Below are 12,253 nucleotides of genomic sequence, written 5' to 3'. Positions count from 1 at the left end.
GCGGCCAAATTTTTACTCGATTTGCCTGAACTTTTTGATATTAAGGATTTTTTATGTGAATGGTAGTTCAATAGATCCTTAATTTAGCTTCTTGCTATTAAAGACAAAAATCAAAAATGAAGGTAAAAATATCGTTGAAAGTTAGAAAATTGACTTTGGGTCAAGACAACAGTGTACCTAACCTTACCTTAGTAAGGCCCAAAATATCCTTAAAGAATTAAGTAAAAAAAAATTTTAAATAATAATAATTGGACAGCCATCTTTAAAGTAAAATAAGAATCAATCAGCGATTCAAGTTTGAACGAATGGTCGTTCCCGTTAGTAAATGGGAAGTTAAATATAAATATATCATCTCTATTTAAAAGTTTTGGTTCCCTGGTTCGTTTTCGTTGCTAAAATCCTACAAATAAGGAAGATCTTAAATTTTCGCCCAGACTTTTTTTGAGTAGTCTAGTGCTCATAAAAGGCGTATTTTTTTATTCGATGGTGACAAAGTTTGGGATGAGTAGTTGCTCTGAACCCTTCGGCATTTTTGACGAATATGGCACAGGTAGGACAATATTTAGATACATATATATTATTTGATAGAGTGGTATTTTTCTTTTATTTCCAAAAAAATTTAGAATCTAAAGTTCAACGGCTTCCACTGTGCGAGTTTTTTTAAGTGAAGAGTAGAGCAAAGCAATACGGGTGTTGCTTTTTACCCTAATTGCAAATGGGAATTTGAACAAAAGAAAATCCGCTATAACAGGGTAGATGATTAAAATACTATTAAAATAAATCCTAAAATTTGCATACTATTGTCTATAACCATTTTTTATGGTCTTCCGTTGCCTATTTCTCTAATACCAAAAGCTGCTATACAAATTCAATGTCAAGACAAAACTTGATAATTCCCATCATGTCTAGTGGTACATACCATATTTGCGAATAAATATTTTTTATTTATGAACTTCCTGATTATATCCAACTTAGATTTTTTCTCTTAAAAAAAATTAACGCAAACTCATTGCTGAGTTGATTTTGTGTTTTGGCTTTTTAATTATAAAACAAATACGTCCATACGAGCTAACACTTTGAATCATACAAAGAGAGATAGCTAAATTGATACAAAACTATATAAGTGCATGCATCTAATAATGGGGTGTCCTGATAATAGCTCATCTTTGTAAATAAATGGAAAATCCAAGTGCTTTAGAAACCAGACAGTTTTATATCTTTGAATGAACTGCAATTAAAACTGCCAACAACAAGCTGATAATGGTCTATAAATGATACCTTTATTCGTTGCAATCAGATTGATGGTAGCGTCTGTTTTGAAACTCCTGAAAGTTGAGTCACCACACCAGTTTCTGTTTTTAGACGAGTGCTGTTGTATATGGTGTGGCTGCTTCATAAATCGCAATACGATAACAACACATTTGAGAAATAAAACAACCTTGAATTGCTTTGTATAAAGCCAAACATCCAAAGAGAAGAAATTTTTTGGCATAAATATCAAGTCCAGTGGATGGGAAATATTCGCAAGACGTGACAAATCAATTTAAGAACTATTACAAAAGGCTCGCAGAACTCTCAAAGCATCATAATGATTTTACACTTGGCATGGATTAGAGTTGAACTGAAAACCTTAAACCCAATGTCGATACTTAGTTTCGCACGTAATTATCTTAATTAAAAAACGGAAGATCCACCATACGAGCAATAGAGAAAGAAAGCTCCAAGTTTGGCCAATTTCAGCGTTAATTTGTGACAAACTTAGCTGGCTTATACATATGTATATTTTTGGCTGCATTTTGTGGCTAATGATTGACTATGTATTAGTCGATGATGTTGTTGTTCTACATTGTGGTCATGAGATCGTATGTGAACGTGCTAGGCATGGAACTTAGAAACGGTCGTTTGCTCATGCGATCCGCAGTCGGTGGGTTGAACATACATCATTGAGGTTCAATTATCAATAGAATTAGTTCTATGAGCATTTCAATGTAATAGTTTTAGAATGATAACTCATTTCCATGACTTTGTGGTCAAATGAGACCTGCCGCATGTGGTTAAGAATTTTAGAAATATTTACAGAAACCAAGTTTTCAAACGGAAATATATATAAAAAAACATATGACACAAAACGTTGATTATTTTAAATATATTCACTGAATGCTATTCCAGTTTTGGTATGGTCTGTATCTGTCTTTCCTAAAGATTCCAATGCTGTCGCTGTTCCGCAGAATTGTATGTGATTTTTTAGTTATGGCTCCAACTTGAGTCGCATTGCTATCAAAATGCATCTGCAAATTTGCACCTAGAATGTTCGGACCTTAGAAAATAGGTCGGGAGTACAGACCCCACAGAAGTACGAAAACAATGAGAAAAGCTTGAATTAGCACTCTATTTTAATGCTGAGTGTTTGTGTTCGAGTTTTGGCGAGATCATTAGAAACATTTTCAGCTCAATGTTTCAAGCGGTATTTAGCCATGCAAACTTCTGTTCATACACACACAGAAAATTGTTCGTAAAAACACGTCAAGACAATATAAAAATGTTTTCAAAAAGTTGCCTGTGGTATTTTTATTATTTGTTCGTAAAATAAGCCAAGGAAATTTTTTTGGAACATACATATGTAAAAAATATCTTTTTTTACAACCTTTATATTTTGATGGAAAAAGAGAAATATGTCATAATATTCATTTTATAACATTTCGAAAACCACTGGAAGGTAGGTAGAATTTAAAAAAATATATATCTTTTTAATTTTTTTTTTTGATATTATGTATAGTGTCGGTCCCATCTTTTTTCTATCCCAATTATTCTGGAAATTTACTGCATAAAAATAACGAGTGTTTCATTTATTTATCAAGGAACCGAAAGCTTCTTTACATGTAGTAGTTTCAAAGCGATTGCACCACAAAAAGGGGTAGTGGTCTAAAATGGGTTAAAAATGCAAGAACTTGCATATGGATGGGGGTATACTAATTTCGCTATTCCGTTTGTAACACCTCGAAATATTCCTCAAATACCCCATAAAGTATACATATTCTTGATCGTCGTGACATTTTAAGTCGATCTAGCCATGTCCGTCCGTCCATCTCAAACTTTCGAAGGAGTAAAACTAGCCGCTTGAAATTTTGCATAAATATTATTAATTAAGATTAATAAAGATTAAAGTCAACGAAATAATTGGGCCCTATCAGTGTGGCTTTCGATCTGAAACATCCACCATAGACCAGATGTTTGCACTGCGCTAAATCCTGGAAAAACCGCCTTCGATAGCCCTATAAGTTCAAAGTTTTTGCAATCCATTTCTCTGTTTGGTATCATGCGAAACTGATATGACTTTGCAGGATGAAGCTTGCTGATACATATTCCTCAGTTAAAATAGGAAGGAACCTTTCCGAATCGTTCAATACCAAATGAGACTGGGATCCAGCCTCTTTAACATCCTGCTGAAGAAAATTATACAAGAAGCAAGGGTGAATAGGCATGGCACACTACTCACAAGAGAACATATGCTATGCTGACGACATCAATATTATTAGTCGGTCACCGAAAGAGGAAATAGCAGCTTTTGAATGTATCGAAAGGAAATCAACGAAACTGGGTTGGCAGTAAATAGAGATAAGACAAAGTGGATAATATCAACACCCACAAAGCACTGTAAACCCGATTAGATATAGAAATTTTAAAAAGTTGGCAACCACTACTTTGATATAGTCAGCAACCTCATCTACCTCGGCACCGCGGTAACCAAAAGAAATGACACCAATTTTGAAATAAAATGAAGGATAATATTGGCTAACAGATGCTGCTTTGGATTTAGCGAGCAGATGAAGAGCAAAGGCACCTCTCAACAAACGAAAATTACATGTGCTGTTGTATGGCTCCGAGGCATGGATACTTGATAAAGCAGTTGAGGCAGTACTTGGAGTGTTTGAGAGAAAAATCCTTTGTAAAATACGAGGTCCTATAAAAAAGCAGTTGTTTTAATTTTTTTTTCTAAAATTTTTATTTATTCATCAATAACTAGCTTATCCCCTTCAAAGTTATCCTCCTTAGATATTTTTTCGTTTTTTTTCATTTCTAAAAAAACTTCTGAAACTCGCTTTTTGGTTACACACAACTTAATACAGTTTCTTGATGAATTTTTTCGAACAGTAAAAAATCGAAGAGCACTCCAAAAACACGACTAACCTTTTTATCTGTCAAAAACAAACCGTCGGCTGATATTACCAACATATATATGATAGACACGTGTACCAACATAAAAGAAAACAGCTAAGAGCGTGCTAAGTTCTGCCGGGCCGAATCTTATATACCCTCCACCATAGATCGCATTTGTCGAGTTCTATGCGCGGTATCTCTTTTTAGGCAAATAAAGAATATTGAATAAGAACTGTTTTGCTATTGGACCGATTCGGACCATAAATGAATGCTGAACATTGTATAATATTTTAGTTCATTCGGATAAGAATTGCGCCTTGTAGGGGCTCAAGAAGCAAAATCGGGAGATAGTTTTATATGGGAGCTGTATCAAGCTATTGATCGATTCAGACCATATTATACACGTATGTTGAAGATCATGAGAGAAGCCATTGTACATTTGTGCCAAATCGGATGATAATTGCGACCTCTAGAGGCTCAAGAAGTCAAGATCCCAGACTGGTTTATATGGCAGCTATATCAGGTTATGCACCGATTTGCGCCATACTTAGCACAGTTATTGAAAGTCATAACAAAGCACCTCATGCAAAATTTAAGCCAAATCGGATGAAAATTGCGCGCTCTATTGGCTCAAGAAGTCAAGATCCAAGATCGGTTTATATGACAGCTATACCAGATTATGAACCGATTTAAATCATACTTAACACAGTTGTTGGAAGTGGTACCAAAACACTACGTGCAAAATTTCAATCAATTCGGACGAGAGTTGTGCCCTCTATCTAGAGACTTAAGAAGTCAAGACCCAAGATCGGTTTATATGGCAGCTATATCAAAACATGGACCGATTTGGTCCATTTACAATACTACATGATCTACAATAATAGCAAGTATTTGTGCAAAATTTCAAGGTCTTAAATCACGTTTACACTAGAGCCCAAAACCACTTGTTTTGAGATAATCTCCAAACTCCGTTTACACTATGATTGAAGTGTTTTGTAATTGTGAGCAGGGATGTATTTCACAGCGTTTTTATTGTGATCTGCAGTTATTACTGTGGAGAGCCACTAAATTGGTGAAACGATTTTTTTTTAAGAAATTATCAGATGTTGAGCAAGTACTGCCAAAAACTACCGATAATAACCGGTAGTCAATACTAACACTGTGTTGCATATGTGTTTCGAAGGAGATTTGCTGCAAATCTCCTCAAATAAGTAGATTTGCTCATACTGAAAATGTATGGGAAACATCTTTAAAAAATACGAGATTTCCGAAATTTCGTCGTAAATCTAGATTTGCTCCAAGTGTAAACGTGGTTTTAGCTTTACTCCTTTGAAAGTTTGCTTACTTTGGAAAACGGACGGACGGACATTGCTAGGCTTAAAATGTCACGACGATCAAGTATATAGTATATACATTATGGGGTCCTCGAATATTTCGGGATCTCACAAACGGAATGATGAAGTTAATATACCCCCACATCTTATGGGGGAGGGTATGATTAAGAAGTCATTGTAGAAATATTTTGTAATTGGCACTAAAGTTATTTACTCAATTTGAGCAATGATTAAAAAATATGGAGTTTAAACTGTTCATAGATTTCACAATGTGACATCATTACTTCATCTAAATTCAATGGCACACGATCACGGCAAAAGAACACCCTTTATCAATTAAATCGAAAAAAATGTCATTAGCCAAAATTAAAAGAGAAAAAATACGTCTTTGACTAAAGACAAAAAGTAATTTAGTGGCCAAAGAAGAAAAAATAACCGACAACAGATGACAAACAGCGCAATAGAAAACAACAGACAATAGATCATAAAATTTAAAACTTCCCATAATACTTAATTTGTTCCCTTGCAAAAAAAAAAAACACAAGACTATACCACAAATCTTTCAATGTACATTCGTCTGTCAGCACCACAACCATCACAACCAACATCATCAGTAACAACAACAGCAGCAGTAGCACTGTGATGAAATGAAAATATGCTAAATTTCAAAAACAAACAAACCGAAACGAAATGGGAAAAATTACAATAATACGAGTAAAACACTCACCATATCTTCTTCATCCTCCATGTAATTTACATTTAGCAACTGATGCTTCCATGCCAGCACCACCAAATCAATGGAGGCCATGAGTGAGGCTGGATTTGCAATGGGGGCGCTGCTGATTTGATCATTCTGTGGCACTTTCGCCGGCGTTGTAACACTTTCACTGCTGCACTTGGGGGAATTTCCCCCATTCGCTGGTTGATGACGAACAGGAACTGGTGATTGTTTGGGACGATGCGGCATTGCCGAAGGTGTGGGCGATTTGCCAAGGCCGCTGTCATTGATGGTGTCATCATGGGAGATAATGACAAAGGAAGATGCGACGACAGCGGCAGCATCATCATTGCTGTGGTTTATTGGTTTTTTGGCAAAATATTTCCATGCATGAATGCGATCGTAATCGTAGACAATTGCGCATAGATTCTTATCTGTGAGGCTGTAGAATATGCCCACATTACGAAAGAGGTGATGCCTGAGACTAGAACTGGCCATCGAGGCCAAGGTGGCAGTGCTACTGGCGAAATCGGTTATGGTACTGCCACTGAGGGAACTGGAGCCCAATGAGCTATTATTGCTAAGATACGAGCGTAAGGTGCCATTGCGATCATGTCCTTGGTGGGCGTGGATGCTGCTGCTGTTAAGCGATTCCGTCCTGCGTACATGGGCAGCAACCGTGTCTCGTGGTTGCTGGTCCAAATTTGTTGTGGTGGTGGTAAAAACAAATTCTTCATCTGGTTCCCATTCACTGTGATCTTCTTCCTCTTCGTGTATGAAAATTTCCGGCACCAAGGCAGCGGCCAAAATCTCCCCTGATTTTGCATTAAGCATTGCGGGGTATTCTTCAGCCTGCAGATCTTTCAGTGTATAGTAATCCTCGTCGGTTTTGAAACGTTCTTGGGCTTCTCCGACCGTCTTGAATTTCCAAATGGGTTGATATATACTTTCGAGATCGTCTTTTTTGCGAACACCTTCTTGGCTTTTAGTTTCATTCGCAATGGGTTGGCTGTTGGGGGTGGATGGGGACAGTTTGGTTCTTTGCAAGGGAATGGGGGGTAAAAGTTCCGTTGAGGGTGATAATTTGGTATTGGGATTTCGTTTAGGCACCTCCGGAGGTTTTTTCATTTTTTTGTGGTTGTTGTTGTTCGTATTATTATTATTGTATTCACTGATTATTTGTTTCACTGTTGGGATTTCACTTAATTTAGCACCACTTGCCGCTTCGCTTTGGCATTCACATGAGTCATTATTATCTTCGTTATTATTATTTTTATTGTAGGCTAATTCACCACCACGATCACCGCCATCGGCACTGGGCCGTACTTTAATGCGGCCGTATATGTTCCCGTTTGTTTTCATCAAGTCAAGCTTCAAATCAACACTGTTCGCCGCTTTCGTGGGCAATGAGTGTTCAAGCGGCGCTGCCGTTATGGACGGCAACGTCGCTGCTCTCGACTCGTTGTGCAGATGACGATGACTATTATGTTGATAAACGAGAAAACGTTGATACTTTCTCATCAACTGACCATGTGTTGCATGTTTATATTTCTCACCGTTGTGAGAGATATACTGTAGAAAAACAAACAACTGCTTTTCATTGTTGTTATAGTGTATGGCGACCCTATTTAGACTAGATGAGAGCTGTAGATATTTGATAAGCTGCAACAGATCAAATACGGGCATCGTCGTTGTCCATATGTTGCGTTCCTCCTTATCACCACCACTTTTACCAAATGGTTGCAGTAGCCCTGCTTTCGTATGGTCATTCCAGTGTTGGGAGGTGGTGGTAATCTCCAACGAGTCGCTATTGGTTTGAGATTCTTTTTCAACTTCCGTTTCCCCAAGATCGCTCAAGGCATTGCTTTGTTGTTGTCGTTCTCTTTCTTGCCGAAGCAGAGCTTCAAATGCCCGCAGTACATCACCTTCGTGTACACCACTGCGTTTTGTTGGCGTCTCAGTTGCAGTCAGCAGTTCTTTCGCATACACATTGGGGCTCTCTTTCCTCAAGCTAGAGTTTAAGTTGGCTTCGTTAACGGTATTCGATTCGAGGTTTGTGCTATTTAAACTTGGCTTGGCAGGCTGACTCTCACAGCCACTCTTACTCTCGTTTTGTTTGTTTGAGTGGTCTTTTTGAGGCACTTCTCTCTCGGGTAAAATCACCTGAGTTTGGTGGCTGTCAAGGTTTGCGGCAGTTGGCAAATTGTCGTGCTCAGTTAAGCGCAGGTACATGCCTTGGCGTTTGGCTTTATTATGATTAGAGTTGACGGCTTGACGTAGAGGTATGTCAATATTATTCGATTTGGAAATAGTGTTGCCATTTTTGTTGTTGTTGTTGGTACAGGTAAGGCTATTGCCACCATTAACACCTGCTGAGGCCATGCTGATATGTTTGTTTACAATTTGTTCATTATATGCCAGACGTGGTTGTAGATAATGTTGTTGTTGTTGCTGTTTCACTTGCTTGTTTACCAACTGAATCTTAAATTCATTTACCATTTGCTGATAATGATCTTCCAAGGTTGCTGTAGCTAAATAACTTTGGTGCTGATTATCTTCCTTTGTATCTTCCAAGGAATCCTTTTGTATAACGGTGTGTCGTCTCTGTGCTTCTATTTCGTCAGTATCTGTGTCCGTTAACGAATCTTCTTCCTGTTCGTTGTGGTTTGATAATGATGAAGTGAGTGGAAATGATTGGGCCAACTTAGTCGATTGTTTTAAAATATTTTCTTTATTAGTCACCACTGGCGCCAGCACCTTACATGAATTGGGATTTATCGGTAGTAGTTTTTTTGCCGGTATGCTTTTGGGATAACACAGACAATCGCACTCCTCATCGCTTACTCTCAAGGTACAAGTATTGACAGAGGGAGAGCTGCTGTTCAAATTATGACGTAATGCTGACATCCAATGACAAACACTGTTATTCAAATAGACCGCTTGTAAAATATCCGACGTGGATGTGGCGGAGGCGGCTGTTAGACTGGAGGATATGGACTTACTAAGTTTCTCCGATAGTTCTGGCGGTTCTTGAATGTTCGAAGAAATGGATCTTAAAAATTTTACTTTTGAAATACGCCTCTTTTTGCCTCCTCCGTGTCCTCCTCGTTCGTTTTGCGTCAAACTTTGCGTGGAGAGAAAATCTTCTTGAGACTTCACCAAATCTAAATCCCTAGGCTTTAAACGTCCATAAATATGCTGATCACTGCAGCTGGTGGCACTTCGCTTCAATTCACATATGCGCTGTAAATCAAATGACTCCTTGGTATGAAAGACTTGGTCGTATCCTCCCACGTTGTGGACAATTTCCAAGGGCTTACGCGTGGGGACTTTATTCTTCCTTAAAGTCTCCCAAAAACTAGACAGTTTCTTAGGTTTTGAGTTTTTGCCAAACGACAAAGACTTGGATATCTTCACTTTTTTCTTTTCACTCAAAAGGTTTTCCTCGCTTCTTCCGGTTTTCAGAACACTCTTTAGGTTTTCACTTGTTTCTTTCGGTTTCACTTGTTTTTTATCGTGGGATTGTTCCGAAATTACTTCCAACTCTTTTCGGCAAAGGCAATCCTCTTCGTTGCCACTATAAAATTGAGCACACTGTTCACAGATATTCTCGTAAATATTATTCGAACTTTCGGTGGGGGAGGCACTTATGCTATGGACACCGTTTACAATGCACTCACAAAAACTGCACAATGGACCGCGAGCCGTGAATACCCCGTAATTGCAACCGCGACACAAATTTTCGTAAATATTGGTGCGTGGACCGACTAAAGCGGTGCGGAAGTACTTTTGCAACAACACTTTCTTGTCCAGCTCAAGGTGATGCTTAAAACTAAAATTTTCGTAATTGGGCACAATTTCTTGTCTATCTCTATTGTCGACGTAATATTCGGGCGTTTGGTTAAGAGAATAATCGTCGTTGGGGCGACCGTTAAAAGCGTTCGTTGTTTGGTGTACGAATCGTTGTACATCAATAAATGGGGCGCTCTTGTTGGGCTCACAGTCAAGCGTAGAGTCGGTGGGGTATTTGTTGTTGTTGCTGTTAGCAAGGGGAATGAAATTCTCGTAAAGAGCAACAGGAGTAGTCGCTGTCGCTGTCGTCGTCGCCATCGTTTTCAGCGTTGTTGTGGTAGTCAGTGATCGTTTGTTTTCATATTTCATAGTATTGTTGTTGGTGGCAGCGTTGTAGTTGTTATATTGGTAGTGGTTATTTTGGTATTTGGTTGTTGTATCTTCTTGACTCATGTTTATTTCTTATTCTTATTGCTGTTGTTGTTTGTTGATATATCTCGGCATTTGTCGAGAGTCATTTACTTGTGCTTGTGGTTTGGGGTTTTTTTACTTCTCATTCACACTCTCTCTCACCATCTTATCCTCAGTTAGCTTAGCTCTTAATGCTACGAAGTCTCCTCCACTATGACGTCTTCTGGTGGTTATTGTTGTTATCGCTATTTTTTGTTCGTTTTGTTTGGGGTTTTTCTTTTTTTCGGTTTATTATGATTTATTTAAAAGACATTTGAACTTCTCTCTTTTTTTAGGTTTTAATTAAACGAATGTCTCTTCTCGTTTTTTTTCAACTAAATAAAAGTTTACAATAAGAATTTTGATGCCGGAGGGCGAGTCTGTGTGTATGAGTGCCTGTGTGTGTTAGATTTTTATTGGGGAGTACTTGAACCATATGCCCATGTTGATGGTTGTACTGGTATCGTAGCTTTATCTTGGAGGTTATGGACTTTTAATTGATCATTTCTTCATTTTGCCGTCTTGTTCTGTCTTTTTTTTTTTTTGTACCCTCGATTGTGTGTGCGTGAGTGTGTCATTAAAAACATAAACATTGATTCTTACAAGGGGTTTGTGCACCATGGGACGAAAAAGCCAAGAAATAATTAATTTCAGAAACTCTTTTTAGTGGCACAATTCAGGTTTAAAATTTGAACACAGCTGTACCTACTACACGATGAGTACAACTTTTTGAGTTGCTATCTTTGAAAATGGTGGGATACGAAAACGAAACATTTTTATGACCAAAATAAAAAGAAGCGCAACTACAAAATCGGCAGATCGGTCTATATGATAGCTATATCGAAATATATTCCATATTTGGCCGATTTGGCTGAAATTTTGCACATAACGTTAACGAATGACTTCCTACAACAGTGCTAACCGATCTCCCGATTAGGCTTCTTGAGCTTCTAAAGGGCGCAATTCTTATCCAATTTGATTGAAATTTGGCATACATCATTTTGGCAACAACTGCGCCAAGTATGGTCTAAATCGGTTGATAACCTGATAAAGCTGCAATATAAACCGATCTCTCAATTTGACACCCTGAGCCACTGGAGGGCGCAATTTTTACTTGATTTGCCTGAAATTTTGGAGGTAATATTTTTCTATGACTTCTAACAGCCATGACAAGTATGGTCCATATCGGTCAATAACTTGATGTAGTTCACATATATTTAGAAAGAGTCATTCAAAGAACTTGACAATTGCTATATATGGTGGAGGGTATATAAGATTCGGCCCGGCCATACTCACTAATTTACTTGTTCTCTTTAAAGAACTTAACCTGCGTATATTGGTCTATGCCAAATTTCAGAGCAATATCTCGAGTTTGAAAAGCTTGATTGCAACTGACGGACGGACAGATGGGAAGGCACACGAACATTGCTAAATCGTCTTAGAATTTTGCGACAATCAAGAATATACAGTAGAATTCTTTATAACATAGCAGTTTGGGACCAAACTTCGTTACAGAGAAACTGACAAAAATTAGGTCTGTGTTAATTGAGCAGATTTCAGCTGCGGAAACTTTAAGGGTGTTGCGGAAGGGCTTTGGTGATTCTCCCATGTGGCAACAAAGACCTCAAAGAGGGTCGAGAACGTGTTGATGATTTGGAGCGCTCCGGACGACCATCGACGTCAACAGATGACCAACACCGTGATGAAGTGAAGGAATTAGTGCTCAAAACTCGTGTAGGAGACCTTACTGGCATGATCGAAATATCGGAAAGATTTGTGATAACCGTTTTGAAACACCATT

The 12,253-nt window shown here is 38.0% G+C and overlaps 1 protein-coding gene across 2 annotated transcripts in view; it reads right to left on the bottom strand.

Moving 5' to 3' along the window:
- The window catches only part of LOC106088560 (uncharacterized), a 68,359-nt gene that overhangs the window by 40,685 nt on the left and 15,421 nt on the right, over nt 1–12,253 (bottom strand). For both annotated transcript variants that reach the window (XM_013254138.2, XM_013254137.2), the window contains exon 2: nt 6,220–10,787. In XM_013254138.2, coding sequence (XP_013109592.2) covers nt 6,220–10,455 — 4,236 coding nt within the window. In that variant the 5' untranslated portion in view covers nt 10,456–10,787. The remainder of the gene's footprint in view (nt 1–6,219; nt 10,788–12,253) is intronic.

Source organism: Stomoxys calcitrans, chromosome 4 (assembly GCF_963082655.1).
Source record: "Stomoxys calcitrans chromosome 4, idStoCalc2.1, whole genome shotgun sequence".
Taxonomy (NCBI): Eukaryota; Metazoa; Arthropoda; class Insecta; order Diptera; family Muscidae; genus Stomoxys; species Stomoxys calcitrans.
This window is presented reverse-complemented; position numbering and strand designations above follow the sequence as displayed.